The sequence below is a fragment of the Gopherus evgoodei genome, chromosome 8 (assembly GCF_007399415.2).
Source record: "Gopherus evgoodei ecotype Sinaloan lineage chromosome 8, rGopEvg1_v1.p, whole genome shotgun sequence".
NCBI lineage: Eukaryota > Metazoa > Chordata > Testudines > Testudinidae > Gopherus > Gopherus evgoodei.
Genome location: NC_044329.1, coordinates 55,149,761 through 55,175,154, shown reverse-complemented (window position 1 = coordinate 55,175,154; position 25,394 = coordinate 55,149,761). Strand labels below are relative to the sequence as shown.

The 25,394-nt window shown below is 43.0% G+C and overlaps 1 protein-coding gene across 1 annotated transcript; it reads right to left on the bottom strand.

The window, feature by feature from the left end:
- Positions 1–601: 601 nt before the first annotated feature.
- Positions 602–23,327, bottom strand: LOC115656292 (torsin-1A-interacting protein 1-like). The gene is made up of 8 exons (XM_030572807.1): positions 23,118–23,327; positions 19,647–19,721; positions 17,943–18,017; positions 16,772–16,819; positions 9,080–9,232; positions 6,081–6,140; positions 4,785–4,847; positions 602–3,221 (listed from the first exon to the last, which is right to left on the bottom strand). The coding sequence occupies exons 1-8, from the start codon at positions 23,317–23,319 to the stop codon at positions 2,419–2,421; spliced, it is 1,479 nt and encodes a 492-aa protein (XP_030428667.1). The 5' UTR covers positions 23,320–23,327; the 3' UTR covers positions 602–2,418.
- Positions 23,328–25,394: the final 2,067 nt, after the last annotated feature.

Here is a 25,394-nt window from a genome sequence, read left to right as displayed (position 1 = left end):
TGCAGCCTGCAAGGTGGCAGAGTAGACACTGCATCATTCTTCCCTCAATCTTGAAAAACCAACTGCAATTACAGGTGCCTCTTACATTAAAAACAGGTAACAACTTCGTGTTTTCAGTCTGAATGCAAACGGTCTGGGTGAGGTGAAAAGGACAGCTGACAAGGTTAAAAATCTCAGACAAACAATATACAACTCAGAATAAGTATGTCCAATTCAGAGTCCCTAGTAAGAAATGATGCAACACCACCAGGTATGAGGAAGTTCTCAACTACTCCCAATCTACTTGAATGTGATGCAGCTTTCTCCCACTAGCCAAAAATTATTTTCATGAAGTTTATGTAACAGCTCAGATGATAGGGAGGGGGTGTCTCTGTAGACAAGCCTCTGCCTCTTCAAACAGCTCTGTCTGGATTTACGTATAATTCAAGGATCTTGGCCAAAGTTGTCAAGTTTAGGTGCCCAAAATTAGGCACTAAGTCTACATTCAAGTACCTAAATCAAAGTGGACTGATTTTCAGAAGTAACTACATTTGAAAATGCTGGCCTGTAAAAAAAAAAAGTTGATCACATCTTAAAATTTTATCAGCAGTCTTAGAACAGGTTATACAACAAATAGGTAAATTTATTTCTCATGGTTACTAAAATAGGTTCTTTAAATTATTTACAAATCACTGGTCATTTCCAACTGATAAACTAACATATGATTGTAAAAAAACCCTTGTCCAGTGAAGTGTTTGTAACATTTAAATCTCTTTTCTTCACGAGCTGTTCTTACACACAAAATGGCAGCACTTCCATGTCTCTTTGCTGTATAAATACCACTACATAAAACAAATTCGTGGTCAGTTTCCAGTTCTCAAAGAAGAAGAGCCAAATCCACCACTGGCATAAGTGGTCACAGCTCCAAGTCTATGGAGTTTTCTTGCACTGGTCATTAATCCAGCCCATTTCAGATTGCAAACCAGTGTCTTTTCCGGTAGTCTCAGCATGCGGACTTAGCTGCCCTTCCACCCCTTACAGATGAATCCCTTTTAAGGATTTTTATAGCAAGGCAAGGGAAGATTGAGTAATGGATGTATTAGAGTGCCATCAATCTGACAGCAATTATAAGAAAACGTTTCTTAAATGTGAGCAGTTTCCTTCAAATCCAAAAAAACTGAATGGATCTGGAACAAGAGACAACCAAGATGAGATACTAGGCAGCAGAGATGCATGAAAGTATGACAATTCTTCTGTGGGTATAGAAATACATACATGATTTTCATTTGGTGATAAATTTTAGGGATTTTTGGCATGAGCCACTCAATAAAATATGTTCAACACACGCATATCAAGTCTATTTTTCTTAAAATTTACATAGGAAGCAGCAGGTTTTATGCAGACATACAGGGTACTCATTTGGGACAAGGCTTACAACTGTAATAAACAAATCCTCTTGATGTAAAAATACTCTTTGAATAAAACCTTTGGACCTAGCCAAAATAATCTGTTCAGAATGTACACATCTTAGGCCTTTGAGAAGGGTTTGGTGAGGCCTTTTTAGCACACACTGGAACAGCATTTAACACTTCCTCCTCAAGATTTGTAGGTCTTAAAACTGGATGCAGAACGGAGGATTCCTGGGTGCTCTGGGAAGCAGATGCACTAAGAGGTTACTTTGTTAACTGATGTGTTAACAACACCCAGAGCAATCACTTGCACCTTGTTCATCCCAGCCTCCAGAGCTTTTTTTTTTTTTTTTTTTTGGGGGGGGGGCGGGGGGGGGGAGGGAGGCACCAGGATCTTCTAAACAGAACAAAAACAGCTTTGAGAAGTCTCTCCTGAACCAGAACATCTTCTATACAATTCAGCCAGTCCAGGAAACATGCAGAGGCAACTTATACCCAAGGCCATGGTCAGCTGGAGAAAGCAAGCTGATGGCTGGATACATGTAGCCCCATCTCCATTGCCAATTAATAAAATTAAAGCCTCTGAGAATAGAGGGGAATGTTATTCTGGTAGATTGCAAGTAGGTAGAGGAGACAGGAGAAGAGTCTGTAGAATCCGCTAAATCCCATTATCTTGCCAGACCCAATAGCAGTACTACCTACTGCTGGAAAAGTTTCAGCAGAGAGACACTTGTCTACTGCACACAAGAACAGCTTTACATACAGAGGGATGGCTCTACAATGGGGGCAAGATATTTCTACCTACAGAGCACTGGGCCCAGTGAGTTACTGAGGAGAGACCAACCTAACAGCTGTGCTCCATACTTATGTTCTCCAACTGTCTAGAGAGAACTCCAGTTCTTTTAAATGGAATAACCCTACCAATCCTTGCTTTGCACAAAGAATATTGTGTGCTGCCTCAGCTCAGCAGTTAAGTTCTGCATTGCCCAGATACCACAACACTGTTTTCCTATCCTCACATGTCTTATATTTAATCCATCTGTAAGCAGCCCTCTTTAGGGAGAGCATTTTCAGGCCAAACAGGCAGGACCAGGTGGGATATGCGGCTCCACAGTCCACTCAGCTTATCTGTGTCCATGTGATTATAGGAGCTGGGAGTGTCTGAATTGGTGAATTTGTCCCAGAGAAAATCCCGCACTTTCTCCTCAACATCCAGCAGCCTGAGGTTCTTTCCCAGTGACTTCTCATCCAGAAGGACAGTTAGCAGAAGAGTTACATCCTTAAATGCTGCATTTTCATGGTCACAGTACTTGTAGAAGATCAAAGTGGAGCCTGCAGGCAGAGACTCAAATCGATGCACCACAGCTGCTTTTTTACCTTCCTTGAACCCAGAGCTTAGCTTATTATCTACCTCCAGCTTGACGACATCACTATCCAGCGTGGCTTTTCCAGCCCCATCAATCTCGATTGTGGCAGCACTCAGGGAAGAGGAATAAGCTTCAGCAATCTGGTTACTTAAGCACTTTAGAGACTTTTCAGCTTCTTGAGCAGCTGTGAGCAGTAAGATAGCAGGCTGCGAGTGGGGATGGGTGGTATTGAGTCGTTTCACAAGGAACATTTGGATTCTCTCCCACAGTCTTGGATCCTGATTTGGATAGACATTCCTAAGTTTCTTCATCTGGGTCTCAAATGCTTGCACAACTTTGATTTCTTCCCTCGGCAAAGTCTTGGAGGATTGACTCTTCCAGACATGCCATACAACAGTAACGCAAGCTACTGCTAATACCAAAATCCACATCCTAAACCATCCTGAACTGGACTGTCCAACAGGATCTGCACAAAAGAGAATGGGGGCAGAGGGGTTGGATGTTAAAAATAAGCAAATGCTTTCGTCATGCTAAATGAGGAATCAATTAGTATGGATGAGTGAACAGTGACATTTGAAAAGACTCATTTTCCTATCCCATAAACAACTGAATACCACAAGATAATGGAGACACCCTGGAGTGAGAAAGAAGGACTTAACTTCCTTAAAGGAAAAACTGCAGGGTAATGCAAGACATAAGGTAAATTTTTCAAAAGCACCTAAACAACTTAAGCACATAAGTCACAGTTTGAAAACGGGACTTGAGGCGTTTTTTGAAAATTGTGCTCACATTCTAACCATTCTATCTAATCAAAGAATTATACGTTATTAAAAACGCATTAAAATGTATCTTAAAGAGGCAGGTCAAACCTGGCCCAATATTTAAGTTTTGTAAGAATAATCTTCTACAAAATCTTAAGGCAACAGAAAGGAAAAAAGTAAAGCCATAGAAACCAATCTCAAAGCCATTTTTAAACAAAATGAACATTCTTTGCCATTGTTTGCAACTCAAACATTACTGCATTGTGCTAGTGCTGGGGTTCTCAAACTAGGGGTCGCACGGTCATATTGTGGGGGTTGCAAGTAAATGCCTGCCAGCTAGCTACCAAGTCTGCTGTGAAGTCTGCGCTAGTAAGTCTGCTGCGAAAAGTGACATTGATCATACAAATATCACTTTAAAATAGTGTTAAATACATTAAAATGACTTTTTTAAAAGGGGGTATGAGGTCGCACTCAGAGCCTTGCTGTGTGAAAGGGGTCACCAATACAGAAAGTTTGAGAACCAGTGTGCTAGTGCATAAGAACCCAGAAGTGAAATGGTCTCATCCATTCATTTAGAGAACGCAAAAAGTAAAAGCAGAGGATGAAGAGAACACAGGAAATGCATCTTACCATTGAAATGCATGGGAAATCAGACATTTGAAGATGGATTACAAGCTCGTTTTTTAAATGTTAATTTAACAAAATGATTGAACTATTAACCAGGGTTATTGTTAACATTAATATAGCTTGTATCATATTCTTAGAAATCTCCTCCTCCTCCCCGAATTCTACAGGGTCTGATTCTGCTTCCAACGAAGTCACTAAGAAAACTCCCATTGATTTCTTTGGAAGCAGGACCAGACCCATAGCAAGGAGATGCATTTCTTGGATCCTAAATACATCAGAAAACAGGATGACAAAAGTTCTCTGTATATTACTATGACTGAATTTGAAGCATCTAATTTAAAAAGCCTATGGAACACAGAACTATCACTATGTGTGCCCCAAATGTAATCTCATATTGAAGCCAGAAGCAAAGGAGTAGAGGGCAAACCAGGTCGAAATCAGAGATTAGACAAGAGGCCTCTTGAGTTATCTTTCCCTCAGTGCTGAAAATATGCCTCCTGATAAGCAGGATCTGTAATGCAGGTCTGTTCTAGCAGGACCCACTATACAGCACCAAGTTAAAGGAGCTTGAATACAAGGATGGGCACAAAAATGGTTAAATGCTATATACACATTAAACAATCTGAAAGCATAAATCTTACTTTTGGCTGCAGGCTGTGAATGCTTCTTCAGCGTACTGGGTTGAACTTGAGATTCAGCTTCATCTGTTGGAGTGATTGGAAGGAAGGGGAGTTAAGATGACAGAATCCTGATGCATTTATCTAGTTTTCAATGGAAGGGGTGAGAAATTATGAAAACTGATTTTAGCTCTAAACTCTGGCTAGCTCCTTCTTTTTGAAGATTAATTCTACAGTAAAACAGGCAGAAAGGTTAAAAGTTAAATGACTTGACCTCACTGAGAACACTGCTTAGCCAGCATTGTCTCACTAACAGAAGTGAGGAAGGGACTATGAACTCAGAAGTCCTAGTTGCTACTGTAGCAAATAATCAGTTGGAAAGGATTTCATTTCAGGTTTGCATCAAAGAGTTCAATGCCAGCCCTGCCTCATCCCCAGAGACAAATACAATGGCAAGGTCACAACTATTTCAGACCAGCAAACTGATCTCTTTCAACTGGCAGACCAGCTTCATTTTCCCATCCACTCTCCTCCCAAGCCCAGTTTTCAGAAAAGCACAAATAACCAAATATGCTTATGTAAAGCTAACAAACTCCTCAAATGCTGAACCACCAAAAGAAAATAGCAATCAGTCTATACATAGTGTGACAAAGTTCCTCTCTACCTTGGTGGGTCCTGCACTGATTGGCAGATTTGCTCACCTCAGTGATCTTCCCCCCTAGTCTGGGTCAATTCCTCCTGTGTCTGATCAGGAGTTGGGGGGTTTGGGGGGGAACCCAGACCCGCCCTCTACTCCGAGTTCCAGCCCAGGGCCCTGTGGATTGCAGCTGTATAGGAGTGCCTCCTGTAACAGCTGCATGACAGCTACAACTCCCTGGGCTATTTCCCCATGGCCTCCTCCAAACACCTTCTTTATCCTCACCACAGGACCTTCCTCCTGGTGTCTGATAACGCTGTACTCCTTAGTCCTCCAGCAGCACACCATCTCACTCTCAGCTCCTTGTGCCTCTTGCTCCCAGCTCCTCACACACACTTCCTCTCCTCTGGCTCCCCCCACCTGACTGGAGTGAGCTCCTTTTTAAATCCAGGTGCCTTGATTAGCCTGCCTTGATTGGCTGCAGGTGTTCTAATCAGCCTGTCTGCCTTAATTGGTTCTAGCAGGTTCCTGATTAGTCTAGTGCAGCCCCTGCTCTGGTCACTCAGGGAACAGAAAACTACTCATCCAGTGACCAGTATATTTGCCCTCTACCAGACTCCTGTACCACACTGCTTTGGATCTGTCACAACAGGTAAACAAGAGGCAGAGTTTTATCCACATACTTGACCTCCTGAATGTCATCTTCTGGTTAAACACTCGTTTTTGTACAACTGTTGGGGGATCTGGAACATAGTAACAGAAGAAACAAATGCATAATTTAAAGCAATACTATTACCATATGAGATTCAAGAAACAGAAGAAAAGTAGTTTTGTCAAGCACAATCTCAGTCTTCAACATTTCTTCTGCACACCAACGTGCTGTGTAACACCATAAGAAAACTGGACCAGATAGTGCTTTATAACCCAAAATGCAAGCTTTTATATCAAAGTGAGCCTTGGGAGTATTCATGTAAAAGGTAAAAGATACTAAACAGTAACTCCTGAAAAGGACTGTGTAAACTGCATTTCATCAACATGTATGAATGTGCACACCATGCAGTTATCTGTTGTTATGGTTTCAGTGAGGGTACATGCAATGTTTACTCACATGGTACAAAACCACCTACATTTATGGCTCCTAAAGTCAAATCAATCCTGTGTAATCACAGCAATTGCCTCAAAGATGAAAGATCTCACATATAGATAAGTATATAGATGCATAGTCACAGATGGAGAGAGAGTAGAGGACGCTAGCAGAAACAGGCAGGCAGAATCTGAGCAAGGAAGACGAATGGGTAATGGAAGGGTAGCCCAGAATCCCAGGAGATAACCTAAAACAATTGACCCTGATCAGAGGTTTAGGAGCACACACACTCAGAAGTGAACATACAGGACATGAATGCTATGTATCATGTCTAATACTTCAACACAGTGTTTGCTCAGCTGCAGCCACACATGCCTGTCACATTGGGCAGTGTCCTCATTAGTGGCTGCTCATTGTTTGAAATTCAACATATGATTACATTCAAATCACAGAGGCAGAACCACAATAAAATGAACAGAGATCATAAATTTAACAGACACTGACCAATTTGGAGACAAATCAATCATGGACATAGTACTTCCAAACTGCTACTCAAAGAGCAGCTTGGCATTTGGGATGCTGGGGGCAATTTAAAACAGTCACTTCTTTCTCATGAAGCCTGTCCCTACCTACGCTCTTAGCTGTCTTTATTTCATAGTCTTTGAATTCAGTCACTGGAGTTCTAAGCAGAGGATGGAAAGTTATAACTAAAGTGAAATTAATTCTCATGAGGGGCACCACCAGACTCACGTCTTTTGGAACCAAAACCACTTGTTTAATAACAAGGCCAGTCATCTCACCATGCACCTGAAGACTGAGGGGTCATGCCTAGGGGCAAGGGTGCTAAAGCATATTGACTGTGTAGGTGCTATATACCACCTCCTTGAAACTGAATGAAGGCCAGCACAGCTCTGCTTTTGCATGCACCTCTCTCATCTCCAAGTCCAGTTCATCTCTGTGCTTTGTCAGGTTAGAGCACCTAGCTGCTTCCCTGGTCTTCTCCCATAAGCAATCATATAGCAAGTTGATTCGATTTTGACCAGACTGGATTCATACCAAAACTTAGTATCTATTCAGACACTTTAGTATCAGTTGAAGAGACTGCAAATCAATTTATCTTAAATCATGTCTTAAAGGGACCCTCAACTTTAAAAAACCCACCTCTGTCAAAGTCTTTTCATACTGTTACAAGTCACATCTAAGATGACTAACTGAGAAAGAGTAGAGGAAAAAATTCTATTTTATCACTTTATTTGATAGCACCAGGTATAGTTAGTTTCCATTGCCAGAGTCATTAGGAGCTGTTAGTAACACAGCTCTTCTAGAAAAAAAAATAAGGCCACCTAATTAAGTGGCTATGGCCCCACTCCTGAAAACACACAAGTAAAGTTATTTACATGAGTCTCATCAAGCATGTATCTTAAGTGTTTGCAGGACCAAGGCCTATATGTGCACTTAAATTTAGGATTTCACTTTTGAGCATTTTGGCCTAACACAACGGTATAGTGATTATTTAAAATAAATAAATACATAAATCCATAAAAATTGTCAAGGAGCTTTTTTCAACTGACTACGTTTCAAATTAACAGGGCTCCCTTAATAAAATTAGGAGAGCTTCAACTTTATTATATTTAAACGAAATGATTTATAGTAGATTTCTCATGTTTAAACAGGATTTAAGCAGGCTAGAAAAATGAATCTTGGCTACTATGTTGTGTCATATGTTTGTTACTTTTCAGCAACCTCCAGCAAGAGATGGCAAATGTCCATCATCAGAAGCCCAGGACACCACAGACCAGGGCACACCAACTCAAAGCAGCACCAGACTCAGTCAGAACAACAGACGCAAAACCTAACCTAACTAATACAGTGGTCAACAACCCCACCCCACCACACAAAACATCCTTCAAGATCCATGGGTCCTACTCATCCAGTGCACTAAATGCCTCAATAACTATGTGGTGAAACTAGTAATTAAGCTCTCAAATGAACTCACAGGAAAAAGATAAAAATACAAGATCACCTGTTGGCAAACAGTCCTCATCCTCAAAGGAAACCTGCACAACACTTTCAAAAGATGAGCCTGGGAGCTTAAATTCATAACTTTGCTAAACACTAAAAATCATGGTCTTAATAAAGAGACACTAATTTATGTCTTGTTACAACAATCTGTAACCCACTAACTACCTTTTAGTCCTATGACTTCAGGGGTGTTAACAGCCCACTTCAGCTTGAATGGTCCCTTAGAATGTATCATGAGTAGTTAGCATAAACTATCTGTTCAATCTTTCATTTAGCTGTGACATTCTTAGTACCCTCCCACAGCAGAAGAGCTCTATGTAGCTTGAAAGCCTCTCTCACCAAGAACTTGATCCAACAAAAGATGAAACCTCACCAATTTTGCCTCAACTGTACAAATATTTCATACGTATCAAAGAGTGGTTCTCTCTGCCCAAATTTTCAGAATGCTACACTGAACTACAGAACTGTACTGCCATGTATACAGGACCGTACTGTAATGATCTCTCACATTTTGCTTTGTTCTGGCCCAAAGTTTATAAGTGTAAAAAACTGAACTGATAATCATTGGAGACAAACCCTTTGACAGAAGGGACTGCAAAACATCACTTCCATTATCGCTTGGTGGTTGACACACATTAGTCGTCTTATAATTTTCCCCATCATTTTCAGATTCATTATCATCACTGTAGCCATCAGCATTCTCTTCATCTTCCTCCTCATCATCATCATCTGCAAAGACAACAGGTTATATAAAGATTAAGAACTGCTTGCCACACAACCCAAAGGCTATTATATATGGCCAACAGCACTACCTGTATGCATGACATTTTACAGAACAAAAGGACAGCTCTCTGTCTCAAGAAGTTTATGGCCTACACTAATCATGGGACACCAAAAGTTGAAGGCCACAACAGGAAAGGCTGTAAGACAAACTACTGGATGTACATATCTTGTTAGTTGCTATTTTGGCAACTTGTGTAACTGTTTGGGCACTACAGTTCTCCCTTGGGTAATGTTAATACTAGGAAGGGGCAAAGTCCAGCAAGATGGCAGGTCAACCAAGAGAATCAAGCTAGGAGAAGGATTTGAAAGAGCGAGGTACCACCATATGGTGCACAGAATCAGAGGGATATTTCAGGTGTTCAGTAGGGATGTAGCATGATAGATGGCACAGAGCTGACCGTGGGAGGAAATCAAGAGGGTGACCAAATGCACAGGGCTGACAAAGCATGGGGCACGAACAGAGAAGAGGTCGTGAATGGAAGAGCAGAGCTGTACAGCACCTTGAAGGTGAAAGGTGACCAATTCAGACTGGCCATTCTTAAGACTACAATAAAGGTCTGAAGAGTTTTTTGGTTTTGTTAAAGAAATAGCCCTTTCCTGCCTTGTGTAATACCAGCCTTCTCAGCATTCCTTCATAAAAATATCATTGCCTATTCTGCAGTTCCTGCCATCCAAAACAGTTCTTCTATATTACTCCTTTTCATTTCAAATCTTAGGTGACAAAACTTCTCATCTGTGAGATAATAATTAACTCTCAGGGCTGGTCTACACTATGGGGGAAAAAATCGATCTCAGATACGCAACTTCAGCTACGTGAATAGCTTAGCTGAAGTCGAAATAGCTAAGATCGAATTACTCACCATCCTCACGGCGTGAGATTGATGTCCGCGGCTCCCCATGTCAACTCCGCAACTCCGTTGGGGTTGGAGGAGTCCCGGAATCGATATAAGAGCATTCGGGGATCGATATATCGCGTCTAGATGAGACACGATATATCGATCCCCGAGCAATCAATTGCTACCCGCCGATACGGCGGGTAGTGAAGACGTAGCCTCAGTTTCACATCCACCCCCTAGTTATATTTAACTCTAAGTCTGTATTAAAGATACAATGCAATATTCTTTTGTGAGGTATCACTGAAGTCATGGGCTTTAATTCAGAAGCCACAATCTAAACAAACCTGAGAATTTTAAGTGAACAGAGTTGGATAGGAACCACCACACTAAATCAGACCAGAGGTCCATCTAGTCCATTATCACATTTCTGACAGTGGCCAGCACTAGATACTTCAGAGGTAGGGGTAAGAACTGCACAACTAGCAGATGTGGAGTACTATGACCCCCACGTTCAGTCTCTTCCTGATCTCTAGTAGTTAGAGATGGGCTTAAGCCCTGAAGCATAAAGTTTAATATTCCTTCCACAAATACAATTACACTGCTACCTTGATATAACGCCACCCAATATAACACGAATTTGGATATAACACAGTAAAGCAATGCTCCGGAGGGACGGGGAGGCTGCGCACTCCGGTGGATCAAAGCAAGTTCAATACAAACACAGTTTCACCTATAATGCAATAAGATCTTTCGGCTCCTAAGGACAGTGTTATATTGAGGTAGAGGTGTATTTCCTTTTGATAAATGTGGTTTTTTGGTTTGTTTTAAAATCTCAGTCCACAAGTAGGAATCTCATATTGAAACACAAGGTTGCAAAAAGTCAAGGATCAACACATAGTAGGGGGAAATGGTGCTGGTAGAGGCAAGAAGCCTCTTGATGCTACTATGGCCCATGACTGGGGACCCCCAAGACTACTGATTTCTACACTATACTTTTCTGCAGTTACAGCTCCCCATCACCTCCAAAGGAGGGGGTTAGTTTAAAACTTACATAAAAAGGGGCATAGCAAGTATTAGCAAAAGTTTTTTACTCCTGAAGTGTGCCACAGTCACCACTGTATTCACAACAAACCCATTAGGCCAGGTATTTTTACATGGCTGATAGCTGCAGAAGCTGTTCATAGTCATTTGCTCTCAAACTGTGCTCAAGATCTCAGATTTGCCTTTCCACATTAAGTTATTTCAATCTTCACTTCTAAAAATGTACTGGGGCTTCTTCCAAGCCTAAACTTGCGATTAATAGTTAAAAACTCCCCTCTATAATGCAAAGTGTGGCTCACAGTGGCCACCAAGACCAGTTTAGGGAAGACTGCTATCTTATGCCCTAATAGCATGTAAGAAATATGTACAGCTTTCAAACATCTCAAAAACCAATAACAGCTCAGACAGGGCTTTACTTTCATTGAAATCTTTTGGGATTCCAGGAGATTTAACTACTAAAAAACTGCTTCTGTTGCAACAGTGTCAGTCAGTGATTCAACAGCAGTCTGTTTGCCTATTTAAAAGGAATTTATATGCCTCACTCTAAATTGTTTGTCTGATAGATTAGGATTTACTCTAGAAAGAGAGCAAGTGGGGAAGGTTTTTTTGTATCTTGGGTTCTAAACATCCTGTTTAAATGTAACAGGAATTTCCTATCTACAAAATGAATGTATCAGTGCAAAATAAAAGAAGTGAATTAGTTCTACTAATGGAATATCGGTGATGTTTACAAAACAAATTGCCTGGCTATTTGTAAGGTCATTATTACAGTAGAACCTCAGAGTTATGGACACCTTGGGAATGGAAGTTGTCCGTAACTCTAAAATGCCCGTAACTCCGAACAAAGCGCAGTTCGGGCTTCAGATCTAGCAGCTGAGCTCCCTCCTCAGCACCAGCAACTTCCTTGCAGGCAGCTTCTTTCCCTGGTTCGGACTGAGTTTGCAAGCTTGTCCCTCTCCCAGCCAGATGTGTGTGGGGTGGGGGGGTATTGAGAGTGTGTAAATAAACAGCATATCCCGCTTCCGGACGCGGGACTGAAAAAAAATGCATCCCCCTCCCGGCTGGGGGAAGTGGGGGAGAAGCGGCACAGACCCCAGTGTTGCTCCTGCTCCGCTGTCTCAGGCTGCCTTGGGCTGGCAGCCCCAGCATCTTCACCTCCTAGCTGTAAGTAGCTGCCCCGTACATGGTGGTGGGATGGGGACAGGAAGCCCAGACATGCCTACCTTTAAGATGCAATACAGGCACAGTACAGTATCTCTTTTGTTGTTGCTTGGAGGGAGACAGGGAGGGGGTCTCTGCTGCTACCTGATTGGTTACTTCCAGTTTCACATGGTGTCCAGTTGACTGGTCTCCATAACTCTGGTGTTCATATCTTTGAGGTTCTACTGTAATAAGTAACTAATAGACTGCTGCCTCCTCACTTAAAGCATCTAGAACTACAGTGTACTGGAAAATATACTATAGGAACAGTCCTACCCTGACCCTTGGTAGATGGGATAAACAGCTTTTTCCATTACCAGTTTTCAAGATTTTAGAACATCAACGTCATGAGTCAAGTGCAAGACCTTTCCGCAAATCTAGGGAAGATGGGTTTTCAAGACTGTTGCAATATGCTATCAGAAAAGTAAATAGTCAAGGAACTCAAGACAGACTGCTCACATATTCAGAAACCTCTACTTAAAAAAAAAACAAACACAGAGTGCATGCAGTCTGGTTTGCATCACACTCAACTTGATCAGAAAACTAGTCTAGTCAGTTTCACTTTTACTTAGATTCACTTCCTGGCTCTCACGCAATAGCACAATTGCATCTCAGTTTTGTGAGGTGCCAGAGGTCCAACACTCTTGGGGAATATTTCACCACCAAAAGAATATGACACTGTTTTTGCTGAAGTGTTTATTTAAGTTTTCACAAAGACATTTCTTTATGCTAAGGGCTGGTCTACACACAGTTTAAGTACTGACTTACCTATATCAATTTAAAACCTGATCGTTCGGATTGGTGCAACTCCACACTGTGGACACAATTACATGGGTATAAAGCTGCTTACACCAGTATAGCTTATTTCCATTAGAGTCTTTCATGCAACACCTACATTTGGGGCCTTAACTACTTGTCAATTCATCTTTAACATTCTTAGGCTATCCAGACACTCATGCACTCCTAATAGTTTAGGCAACATACGTGCAGGTGAATCGTGCAAATCATCTCGCAGTCTCTCTTTAGATGGAAGGAAAGGAAACAAAACAAAGAAAGTGATACTTATTCTAGGAACAACTCTCACCAATTTTTGTGCTAAATTTAAAATGTATTTGTCCAGTTTTAAAAATACTCTCCAGTTATCAAACAATAAGAACAGCATAATGAAACAGTGGGAGATTATTTTAATCTTATGTGAAATAAAACTCACTGCTATAGCATGTAAAAGCTGTAAATATAAAATCAGATGTCTGTATTGAACAATACAACAGTTCCTTAAATTACTACTATTACTTAAATTACTACTATTAATATAGCTATTAATTCCCTTACAGACTTCAGCAGTTCCAAAGAGTTTTAACCTGGCTGTAATATCTGCTACGGACAGAAGTTCGGGAAACATAAGAATTCACTTCAAGAGCAACTTTCAAATGTTCAACTGTATGTCTTAGGCCCTATAACACTAATGGTTAATGAGGAGTCTCCTTTAACTCAGGTAACAGTGGTCTATCATCTTGGAGAAACTGGGCTGTGAGGGGGATGAAATTATGCAAACAGAAATCTTTGAAACAACAGCAAAAGGGTATAGACCATCCTTTTCAGCTACGTAAGCCACAGCTTGTTTTCTTTTTACAAGGTTCAGTGTCAAGTTCCTTTTAAGAAACAAACCCATCCTAAAAGAAATCTGCAGAAAAGCAGTTATTTGTCAACTGGAGGGTTTTTTCATAAGCTCTCTATTACAGGAACAAAATTCACAGGAAAGAGGAAGATGCAGAGATCTGCAATTTCACTTCCCTCGTGAAACTAAATACTAGGATATAAATCTTGCCTAATTTCACCAGCTAGTAACACAAACTACCTGACTGGGAAGGAAAAAGTTATTGTGTGAACAGGTAGCATTTTTAACCTGCTCTTAGTACAGCAAACTCTCACTCTGCCTGGAGTCTGGCTTTATCAAAAAGGGAAACAAATTCCAGCCTGAGCCTGGTCCTCAGGCTTAGCTGTTCCTAGATTCTTCCCTCTGGCCCCTACTGTCCCAGACCCTGGATCCTTCTGCCAAGAGGATCACTCCCACCTCCCTTATAGGAATGGAGGAGTTAACAAGCCACATCTAACACAAGACTGCTGTAATCAGCAGCTTTAGACTGTGCCTATCACTTGCCTACATGGTGGGTCTTCAGAGCATCCCTCTTTGGGTGACTGATCTTATTTGACACACCCAACAGTAGGGTAACATCCCAGCCAATTAGAAACTACCATTTCTAAAGTATTTTCTGATAGCCAAAGCATATAAGACTGTTCTTTAAACTCTTCAGAATCCAGTTTTTAAAATCGGTATAGAGCTCAGCCATTCCTACAGTTATCAAAATCCACTATGCAAAGTGACAAGTATCAGAGGGGTAGCCGTGTTAGTCTGGATCTGTAAAAGCAGCAAAGAATCCTGTGGCACCTTATAGACTAACAGAGGTTTTGGAGCATGAGCTTTCGTAGGTGAATACCTGCTTCATCAGATGCATGTAGTGGAAATTTCCAGGGGCAGGTATATATATGCAAGCAAGCTAGAGATAATGAGGTTAGTTCAATCAGGGAGGATGACGTCCTGTTCTAGCAGTTGAGGTGTGAAAACCAAGGGAGGAGAAACTGGTTTTGTAGCTGGCAAGCCATTCACAGTCTTTGTTTAATCGTGAGCTGATGGTGTCAAATTTGCAGATGAACTGAAGCTCAGCAGTTTCTCTTTGAAGTCTGGTTCTGAAGTTTTTTTGCTGCAGGATGGCCACCTTAAGGTCTCCTATAGTGTGGCCAAGGAAGTTGAAGTGTTCTCTTACAGGTTTCTGTAGATTGCCATTCCTAATATCTGATTTGTGTCCGTTTATCCTTTTCCGTAGAGACTGTCCAGTTTGGCCGATGTACATAGCAGAGGGGCATTGCTGGCATATGATGGCATATGTTACATTGGTGGAAGTGCAGGTGTACGAACTGGTGATGGTGTGGCTGATCTGGTTAGGTCCTGTGATGGTGTCGCTGGTGTAGATATGTGGGCAGAGTTCCATGCAACAAACCTCGATGCCAACTCTGCCACACTATAGCAGACGTTAAGGTGGCCATCCTGCAGCAAAAAAACTTCAGAACCAGACTTCAAAGAGAAACTGCTGAGCTTCAGTTCATCTGCAAATTTGACACCATCAGCTCACGATTAAACAAAGATTGTGAATGGCTTGCCCGCTACAAAACCAGCTTCTCCTCCCTTGGTTTTCACACCTCAACTGCTAGAACAGGGCTTCATCCTCCCTGATTGAACTAACCTCATTATCTCTAGCTTGCTTGCGTGTATATATATATATATACACACCTGCCTCTGGAAATTTCCACTACATGCATCTGACGAAGCAGGCATTCACCTACGAAAGCTCATGCTCCAAAACCTCTGTTAGTCTATAAGGTGCCACAGGATTCTTTGCTGCTTATGCAAAGTGATTACATCTGCAAAATTATTCAGGGTATAAGACACAATATATAACAGTGAATGTGGTTATCGTGATAACTGTAAACACGAGGCACTAAGCCAAATGACAAATACCTCCAGCACTCAAAACACACATTCAGCTCAAAAATCACTTATAAAATGGAGGGGTTTGTTTTTAAAACAATAAGAGCACTGACATTTATAACTTTCTTAATCTTTGTTCATTTACATAAATTTTAAATATATAGCTTAAAAAATATAGCTGACATCTGAGGCCAGGTCTACACTAAAAAGCTAGGCTGACCCATCTACATCACTCCTGGGTGTGAAAAATCCACACCCCTGAATGATATAGGTAAGATGACCTAACCCTCGTTGTTTGCAGCAAAAAGTCAACAGAAGAATTCTTCCATCCCCCTCCTACTGCCTCTCAAGGAGGTGGATTAACTACAGCAATGGGAGAACCCCTCCTGTCACTGTAGTGAGTGTCTATGCTTAAACCACTAAGTGGCATTGCTGCAACTGTGTCACATGCTGTTTGAAGTTTTTGCACTAGGATACTGGTTTTTAAGTTTCAGTTCTACTCACGGGGGTGTCATAGCAAATGCAGTGCTGAGTAAACTGAAATCCTTTCGAAAGAAAAATCCACCCAATCAGCTTCCAGTGTCACGCAATTAGACCTCAACCTTACTGTAGGGGTGGGGGCGGAAGTCAGAAAAAGTCATTGCAATAGCACATTGTCAAAGGTCTATACTTGGAACACTCAACATCTCGGCATTTTTCAAGTAGCAGCAAACTCCACTATCAACATTCAGTTCTGTATGTGCTCTTACTCTCTCTCGATCTGGGCATTACAGTCATAACAAGCAAAACTCACAGAAACAATCCTATAACAGTAAGCAGACGAGAATATTTAAAAGGGGGAAAAAAGTCACTTGAACCAACCTGACTCATTCCTTTTGAAATCTCTACTTGCACTGGAGAGTGTGTTTTCTGTAAGACAAAACACCACAAGAACGATTAACAAAAGGAAAAAAAGGAAGGAAACGAAGCAGTCATGTTCGTGCTGTGGTTATCTGATGCAGTGACTGATACATTTCTCAGGACATTGCAAAGGCTGTACACTCACTTGTAAAACAGACCTAGCTCCCCTCCCAACCACTAGAGGTTGGCAATTTAAAACTTCATTACGTCCTTCATATTTTTGTTTTTTAACAAAACATGGGATGTGCCAAATTACACCTAACCATTAGTCTATCAAGCCCAGGAACCCGCATCTGGCAGTGGTCTATGCTTGATGCTTTAGAGGAGGTACTGTCAAATCCCAATAATGCATTTGGTGAAGTGTAATGCTATACATTGGATGGTCTGGGAGGGATCCCTTCCCAACCCTTTTGAGAGAGTCAATTTATATCTTCAGGTATCAGGGGGTAGCCATGTTAGTCTGTGTCCACAAAAACAACAAGAAGCCCAGTGGCACCTTACAGACTAACAGATTTATTTGGGCATAAGCTTTCGTGGGTAAAAAACCACTTCTTCGCATTTGAAGTGGTTTTTTACCCACGAAAGCTTATGCCCAAATAAATCTGTTAATCTCCAAGGTGCCACCAAAGTCCTTGTTAAGATCTCATGCTTCAAGATATAAATTATTACCCTTCTCTTAGCTTGCATAACTACAGATACTATTGGTCACAGCATTTACTCAGTGCTTTTACAAAACCACACAATGCTATCTGACTCAATTACTATATGTTGCAATATCCCAGCCAACTATTACTGCAACTCATGCACTGTAAAACAATATATGCTTGTATAGCACTTTCCATCTGATGATCTCAAAGGCTTTACATACGTACATTAATCCTCACAAACTCCTGTGAGATAGAAGAGTACCGCCCCCATTTTAGAGAAAAAAGCAAAATGCAGAGAGATTAAGTGACTTGCCCAAAATTATACAGCAAGTCAACAGCAAAGTTAGAAATAGAACTGTGGTCCCCTAATTCCCACTCCCGGCTGTCATCATTTAACTATGCTCCCACAAGTCCTGTGTGTGTTTCACTAACATTATACTGTAACTAGCAAAAACCCCATCCTTTAGGTTTAAAAGTTAATTTACCTGTCTGTCGACTCTTTCTTATACTCGGTCGAACCAAAGGCGATATATCTACTATGCCAAATGCACTTTCACTCCCTAAAACAAGAGAGAGAGGAATACATTAAAAGTGTACATTTTGAAAAACTGGGTTCTGATGGGTTTATAGAACAGTTTGACATACTTCCGCTAAGCAGAGAAAATGCTCTATAAATATGCTAGTTTCTGATTGGCTGGACTGTTAACTCTTATGAGACTGTTGGGTATGGCAAATAAGATCAGGGAGTCACCGAAGCAGTCACTCCTCCCCCACAAGTACTTTAACCCTCCACTCCATCTCTTCAAGAACATGGTCTTCTCAAGTCCACAACTCCAGTTTGGCAATTTTCCTGAGGTTTGCAGGGTCTGTGCAGGACAAGAAGTGGCTAGTATATCCAGGGTATGGGCAGCAAAGTGGGAGCAGAAGCAAAGGGGATATGGGGACAGGAACAGGAGCTGAGAGTGGCAGAGACAAACAAGGGGAATCCGTTAGAAGGGTCTATTACCACTAGAGGACACTTCTCTGGAGACTGGAATCGATCCCAGGATCCTCAAGTCTCAGCATTCTTCTGCCATATGGCAAATAGCTACAAAACCCACTGACAAAGTGTGTGCCTCATCACCCTCTAACAGCTGGTCTACACAGAAGCTTACAATCTACTACCGCAAGCAGTCGCTCAGTTAGTTAGTTCAAGGGGTACTGGCCAGTGCTCTGGATCTGAAGGTCAAAAACTGCACTGGCTTAAGATGCAGGTCAGGCAGAATTCAGTCCTGATTGAGTGATAGCGTAAGATTCTATGTCAGGGACTGAGACGGGACATGCTTTGAAGTCATTCATTCACTGGGTGAGTCAGACCAAACTTCTCTACATGAAGCAATGTTTGATCTTGCCCCAAAATCTGCCCCTAGATCAACCCTAAAGAATCAATGATCAGGCTCCATGAAACTTCCCCATGTGTTATTGGGGAGCTAAAGAGGAAGTGAAGTTCCTCACCCAACCCTCCTCAAAAACCCTAATCCTAGAGAAGTTAAAGCATCAAAGAGGCTCAGAGATGAATAAAAGCAAGATAACAAGTCCTAAAAAAAAAAATTGTTTAGTAATACCATCCTTCTAATCTCTAACCAGGTGGAACAACTGAACACCAATGGATTAGGAAACCAATCGTTGATTCAAGAATACACCATTGTATGAACAACAAATAAATAAATACTGGTTTTTTTGGCCTAGCAGAATCCTACATACAAAAGTTTAGATACATCAAAATCAAACAATGTGCTGAGACCCAAGGGGCCTCAATAATAAATATTTTCTGTAATACTATATTTTTATCATAAATTAATGGAGACTATACAAAAAAAATAACTGAATCAGACTCCTACTAATTTCCTTGCAAAGGGCTTTGGCTACCTTTTTCACAGTAACTATCCTCTTAAGGTATATTTGAAAGAGCACAAGAGTGCCTTTACTGTATAATGGCCATTTAAAAATCTAGTAGTGCCTACCTTAAGTATTTGAAAGAAGACACAATACTCTAGAGCGAAGTCTAATATTTCTCTGCAGATAGGTAAATTATTGAAACTGGATATTGTAGATATTTTAAGGAACTGATTTATTATTGATAGCAATTCGTAAGATCTGGGAGGGGAAGACTTCCTCTAACTGGGAAGGGAAAGGAAGCCCACTGTTACCTTCTGTCAAGCGTGTCTGGCTGTTGTAATTTGTGTTGTCCCTTTGTCTTCTGGTTCTGTATGCGGATACTTCATCTTCAAAACATTCACAGAAAAAAAAACCCACAGTTACTTTAGAAACAAACAGGTAATTTAGCGTGCACATATCTATAGAAATAAAAATGTATGAATCAGTCTGGAAATTCAATTTTTATTCAGTTTATAAGAGCACTGAGATTGAACTAGTAAAGTCACTCAGGGCTTGTCTATATCACAAAGTTGCAGCGCTGGTGAGGGGGTTGCAGCGCTGCAACTTAGGAGGTGTACACATCTGCAGGGCATCACCAGCGCTGCAACTCCCTGTTTGCAGCGCTGGCCGTACTCCCGTTTTGTCTCGGGTGTAGAGGATCCAGCGCTGGTGATCCAGCGCTGGTAATCAAGTGTAGACACTTACCAGCATTTTTCTTGACCTCCGTGGAATAAGCAGGTATCCCAGCATACCTGAGGAAGCCTCTCTGGTAATCAAGCAGGTCTCCTTCCCCGCGGTTTGCTCCGGTGTTCTCCGAATCCCCCCCCAAGCGGGTCTCCTTCCCCATGGTTTGCAGGGGGGTTCGGGGAACGCGAGAGCAAACCGCGGGGAAGCAGGTCTCCTTCCCCGCGGTTTGCTCTCGCGTTCCCCGAACCCCCTCCGTGCAAGCAGGTCTCCTTCCCCGCGGTTTGCTCTCGCGTTCCCCGAACCCCCTCCGTGCAAGCAGGTCTCCTTCCCCGCGGTGTGCTCTCGCGTTCCCCGAACCTCCGTGCAAGCAGGTCTCCTTCCCCGCGGTTTGCAGGGGGGTTCGGGGAACCCGAGAGCACACCGCAGGGAAGGAGACCTGCTTGCACGGGGGTTCGGGGAACATTGGAGCAAACCGGGGAAGGAGACCTGCTTCCCCGCGGTTTGCTCTCGCGTTCCCCGAACCCCCCTTGAAGCCGCCCAACAGCGCTGCAGTGTGGCCACATCTAATACCACTTGCAGCGCTGGTTGCTGTAAGTGTGGCCACTCTGCAGCGCTGGCCCTATACAGCTGTACTAATACAGCTGTAACAACCAGCGCTGCAAAATTGTAGATGTAGACATACCCTCATATAACCACGTAAGAGACAAGCTGTGCATAAAAGACTTGTCATTAAATATTGAAATGCATGGGCTTTACCATTCAACTTGAGCCTTCCTGCTTAATTTTAAGAGTGTAATGATAGGAGAGGAAATAGATCTCGGCAATTAACCATTTAAATTAAATATTTTTTATTGTTTAAACAGTTAAATTTTAAACAGTATTTATATCCCTACCAGAAACTAAACTGGTGCGTAAAAACAAAAAAAAATAAAAAATGACGTCTCAACCCCTTATGGTTGCACTGTGAGCTGACTGGAAACGGATGTAATGAAGCCTGACAAAGTCGGCAGAGAGCCTGAAACAATTATTCAGAGAAGTGTGAAATACATTAAGGGATGTGAAGAACTTTGCAGGACAGCAGCTATAAAAGCTGCTTCTCATGCACAAATCTAGAACTATGTACAAGCCAGAAGTTTTACCACACTTTAGATTTACTACATGGAGAACGGGGGAGGCCTGTTTACCAATTAACACTGCTACAAAGTAAAGCTGAATTCCCTATTTTAAATGTATACTGAAGTAACAGAGCAAATTTTGGTCTCTGGTGCATAGGGAATAAGGCAAGAGTGAACTCACTGTGGAGGATCAAAACGCAGTAAGCACAGATCTACAAGTTATTTAGTTTCAAATACTTGAGTAAGTTTTATTTCCATTGAGGAAGTGTTCCATGTCAATAGACATAGCAATTGTATAGTGCACAGCCTGACTCTTCACTTGTTTCAGTGAGCTATTTAAATATATCACACACTTTACACACAGGGTCCAATTCTGCTACCTTTACTCACTAAGATCAATGCTACTGCGTAAGTAATATGGTATTACTCAACATGAGTAAGAGTAGCAGAATTAAGTCTTCACAATGCAGAGTCCAACCGGCACAATGAATGAGGCAGAAGCCCGCAAAAAAATAAACAATCATATAATTAAATATGTATTACAGTACAGTATTACAATTACAAGGGGGCTGAATTAATGGTGTACAAGTAACTTCAGCTTTGTCATTCCAGTCTTTTGAGGATTCACTTTAAAAAATACCTTCTATACAACTTTAATGTAACGTCTCAACTATTTGATAACTACAATTAATTGGCAGATGGTGTATTTTTAAACACTTCCTGGTCCTTTGAAAGAAAACTGATGCTGGATACAAAGTTATGTTGTGGGGAGACAGCTAAGAAGAATATAGCACACTGCACAACTCAACCACCTCCATGCAGATTCCCTAAAGATTTTTACCATAGACAAAAACTGGTGGGAAAATGCTCAGCACGATGCCCAAGCTAGATGTCCTCTGTACCACATCTCTTCCCTTCCTACCTCAGACAGGCCAGACCACTGAAGGTTAATAGCTCTACCCTCCTCAAAATGGCAATCGTGCTAGAAACAAAAGATACACATTGACTGTATGAAAGAAAAAAGGTGCAAGCAGTTAAGAGAATGGAATGCAATTCCCAAAATAAAGCTGTTATTCTGCTTTCAAAAGCCAGTTGGCCCTGCCCTGTTTCTTGCAGCACAACTGATTTGCTTAAGCAGATTAGTTTACTGGCCAGATGTCACTGTCACATTAAGGATTCCTATGGAGCCAGGTTGCCCCATCTTCTGCACCTGGGTCTGCCCAGCCTTCTTTATCTTGGAAACAGTTTTAAGGGAAGCATGTAATGCCACTCCTGCTAGCGAAGGAGACTTTTGCTGCCTGTATTTTTCACCTGCCCCTCTGAAGCCGTTTAGCTGCATATGATAGAAGTAAAGTCTGCTGCGTTTAAGCTGTCCACTCTGGGCACTGGGCAGGCAAACTCAGGGAGAAGCTGAGACCCGGAGTACGGGGAACGGAAACCCAACCCAGCCCCAGCATGCTGCAGGCACGCGGTGTCTCTTCCCTGGGGAGACACGCACGTGGCGGGTCCAGCATGCACACACACGGGGTGCACCGTGACCCACACCACGGTGATGGTCCCCCCGATCCCCAGCCTAGATTGCTGAGCACGGCAGCTCTCACTGAACCCCATGGGGGCTCAGGACCCTGACACACCCCCTCCCCCTGGGCCCCGCCCCACGGAACCCGACCGGCTGCAGGGACCGGGTGAGGCAGAGACCAGGGCGCCCTCCTCCCCCGGGCGAACGGGACACAGCCTATCCACCCCCACCCCGGTACGGGATCATGCCCGCGCCCCCCATTACACCGCTCCCTCCCCGGACATCCCGCAGCGCTCCGAGGCCCCCGCCCGCGTCCCTTCACCGCACCCCAGTGTGCTCTGAACCACAGGATACAGCAGGGGCGCGACGCGGGCCCGCCCGCACCAAGAGTGCGGGTCAGCAACAGCTGCCCAGTCACTCACTTTCCAAAGCCTGGGCGTCCCGCCGCCTGGCCTCCGGCCCCAGCTGCTTGGCCCCGGTTCTCTGCCGAGTCTGCATCTCCACCGCTTCCTGGCGCAGCGGCTGCCTGGAGCGCAGATAATAGGCTCCTCTCGGCGTTTGCGCCTTCTCTGGTCTCCCGCCTTCGTCCTCGCGGAACGCCTCCTCCACCACCCGCGTTTCCATCCGGATACGCCCCCCGCCGCACCCCTCCTCGGGCTGAAGCCGCCGCACTGCAGCCCGCTGGTGATAGGCTCTGTTGCTTCGACTAACCTCACTTCCTGTCGGCCATGTTGAGGGGCGGAAGTTTATTAGGGGAAAACGTACCATAGGGCGGCCGCCATTTTGAGGGGCGTTTTGTGCTTTTCCGGAGCGGCCTCCCTCCTCATTGGGACGCGACGGGGTGTCAGACCGCAGCACTGCCGGTCGCGCAAGGCCGAACGCTCTGACGTGGCCTGTCTCTCCCATCCCTGCTCTGGCTGCGGCTGCAGCTGCAGCAGCAGCTCTGCCCAACAGTCAAGAGCTGGATCTGTCGATCCGCTCCCAGCTCCCTTTTTCTTCCCTTCTCCCCCCTTTTCTATCCTTCCCTCTCCCTATGCTCCGTCCCCTTTCCCCCAGAGCAGGGGGCTGGCAGTGAGGGGATCTCCACCAGTTCCCACTGAAAGTCTGTTTGCCCCGTGTTCCACCCCCCTCTCCCCAGGCACCTCGGCAAAGCAAGGGTCACGGGAGGGGGCACAGGAACAATCTGTGTAGTGGGGGTGCTGAGCGCTATTGAATCAAACTGTAAACACTGTACGTGATGAAAACCACTTCAAAGCACTGGGTGCAGCAGCTTGCCTTGCTCCCACACCTAAGGGAAAGTGGCAGTTGGAGTGGCTCCCCAGTGAGTCCAGGGGGAGGGGGAAGCCCTCCCCAAAAAGGAACGAGCAGGGTGGGTCGTTGCTGCCATGGGGCTTTGCTGGGCTATAGTCTCTGAAATAGATTTTAGAAAAGGCTCACCCCAACCCTCCTCCTCCCCCTGATGGTGCTGCTGGAAGCTCTTGGATCGACCATGACCACCCCCCCCACACACACACACGTAGCTTGGTTAAATCCAGCAGTTAAGAGAGCCTAGAGCATTGGAAATGGTTCTGGGAAGCTCCTCAGTCAGTCCCCGGGTGACTTGTTTTAAACATGCATCTGAGGAAGTGGGTATTCACCCACGAAAGCTCATGCTCCAAAACGTCTGTTAGTCTATAAGGTGCCACAGGATTCTTTGCTTGTTTTAAACAAACGTCGGGAGGGGAGAGACAGAGGGAATGGCTTGTGAAAGGAAGTAGCAACAAAAGTGACGCTGATTGGGCCTTGTATTGCTCCTGTTGAGAGCAATGCAAAAGCTTGACCCACACAAGTATGCCATGAAGGCAATGAGGTGGACTTGGGCTTGGAGTGCAGAGTTCTTTTCTTGGCTTTCTTGCCTGTTCTTGGACAAGCTGCTACACACGCTAAGCCTGATTCCCATGAGTAACCCCTTGAAGTCACTGGAACTGCACATTGTATAAAGTTGCTCCCAAACGTTAGCATTTGCTGGATTGGGGCTTAATGACTCTGTACTTAAGTTTTGCTATAAAATGGGACTAATAAAATACCTACCTCAGAGGGTTGTTACAATTGCAATTCACTAATATATGTAAAAGTGCTATGAGATGCTCAGATTAAAAACTAATAACATAAAGTAGTAGTATTCCTATAACATACAGTATGGAAGTTTGATTTTTTTTAAATACCATTTTTAACCATACGCATGTGTCACCTCCAGAGGATTTTGCTAATACAGCATATAAAGTTAACTGGGATCTTCTGGATACAAGCTGTGATATAAATTCAAGATCATTATTAGGTTTATTTTGCTCATATGGATTTGAGCAAAGAATATCTGTAAACACGATTTAGGAAAGGCAAATTTAACTGCAAAATGAAGAGGTCCTAAGGGGTTTACATTTTACTGAAAGGGGATGGGTAGGGGAAAGGGAGCATTTCCTTCCTACGATTTCTTCAGCAAAGTCCATCTTATTTAGAATATATATAACAGTCAGGAAGATGCCTTTTTTTGTACTGCAAGGTTATAAATTGTGTTGGGGGAGACACAGATATGCTATGAGCACTTCCTAAGCAAGAATGTGGGATGACAGCTTTCCTCATTTCCTAGCCTCTCTATCTCTCAAGTCGGATGTTTATTAAAGAAAAAAGAAGTGTTAAATAATGTTGTACAAGTGTGCTCT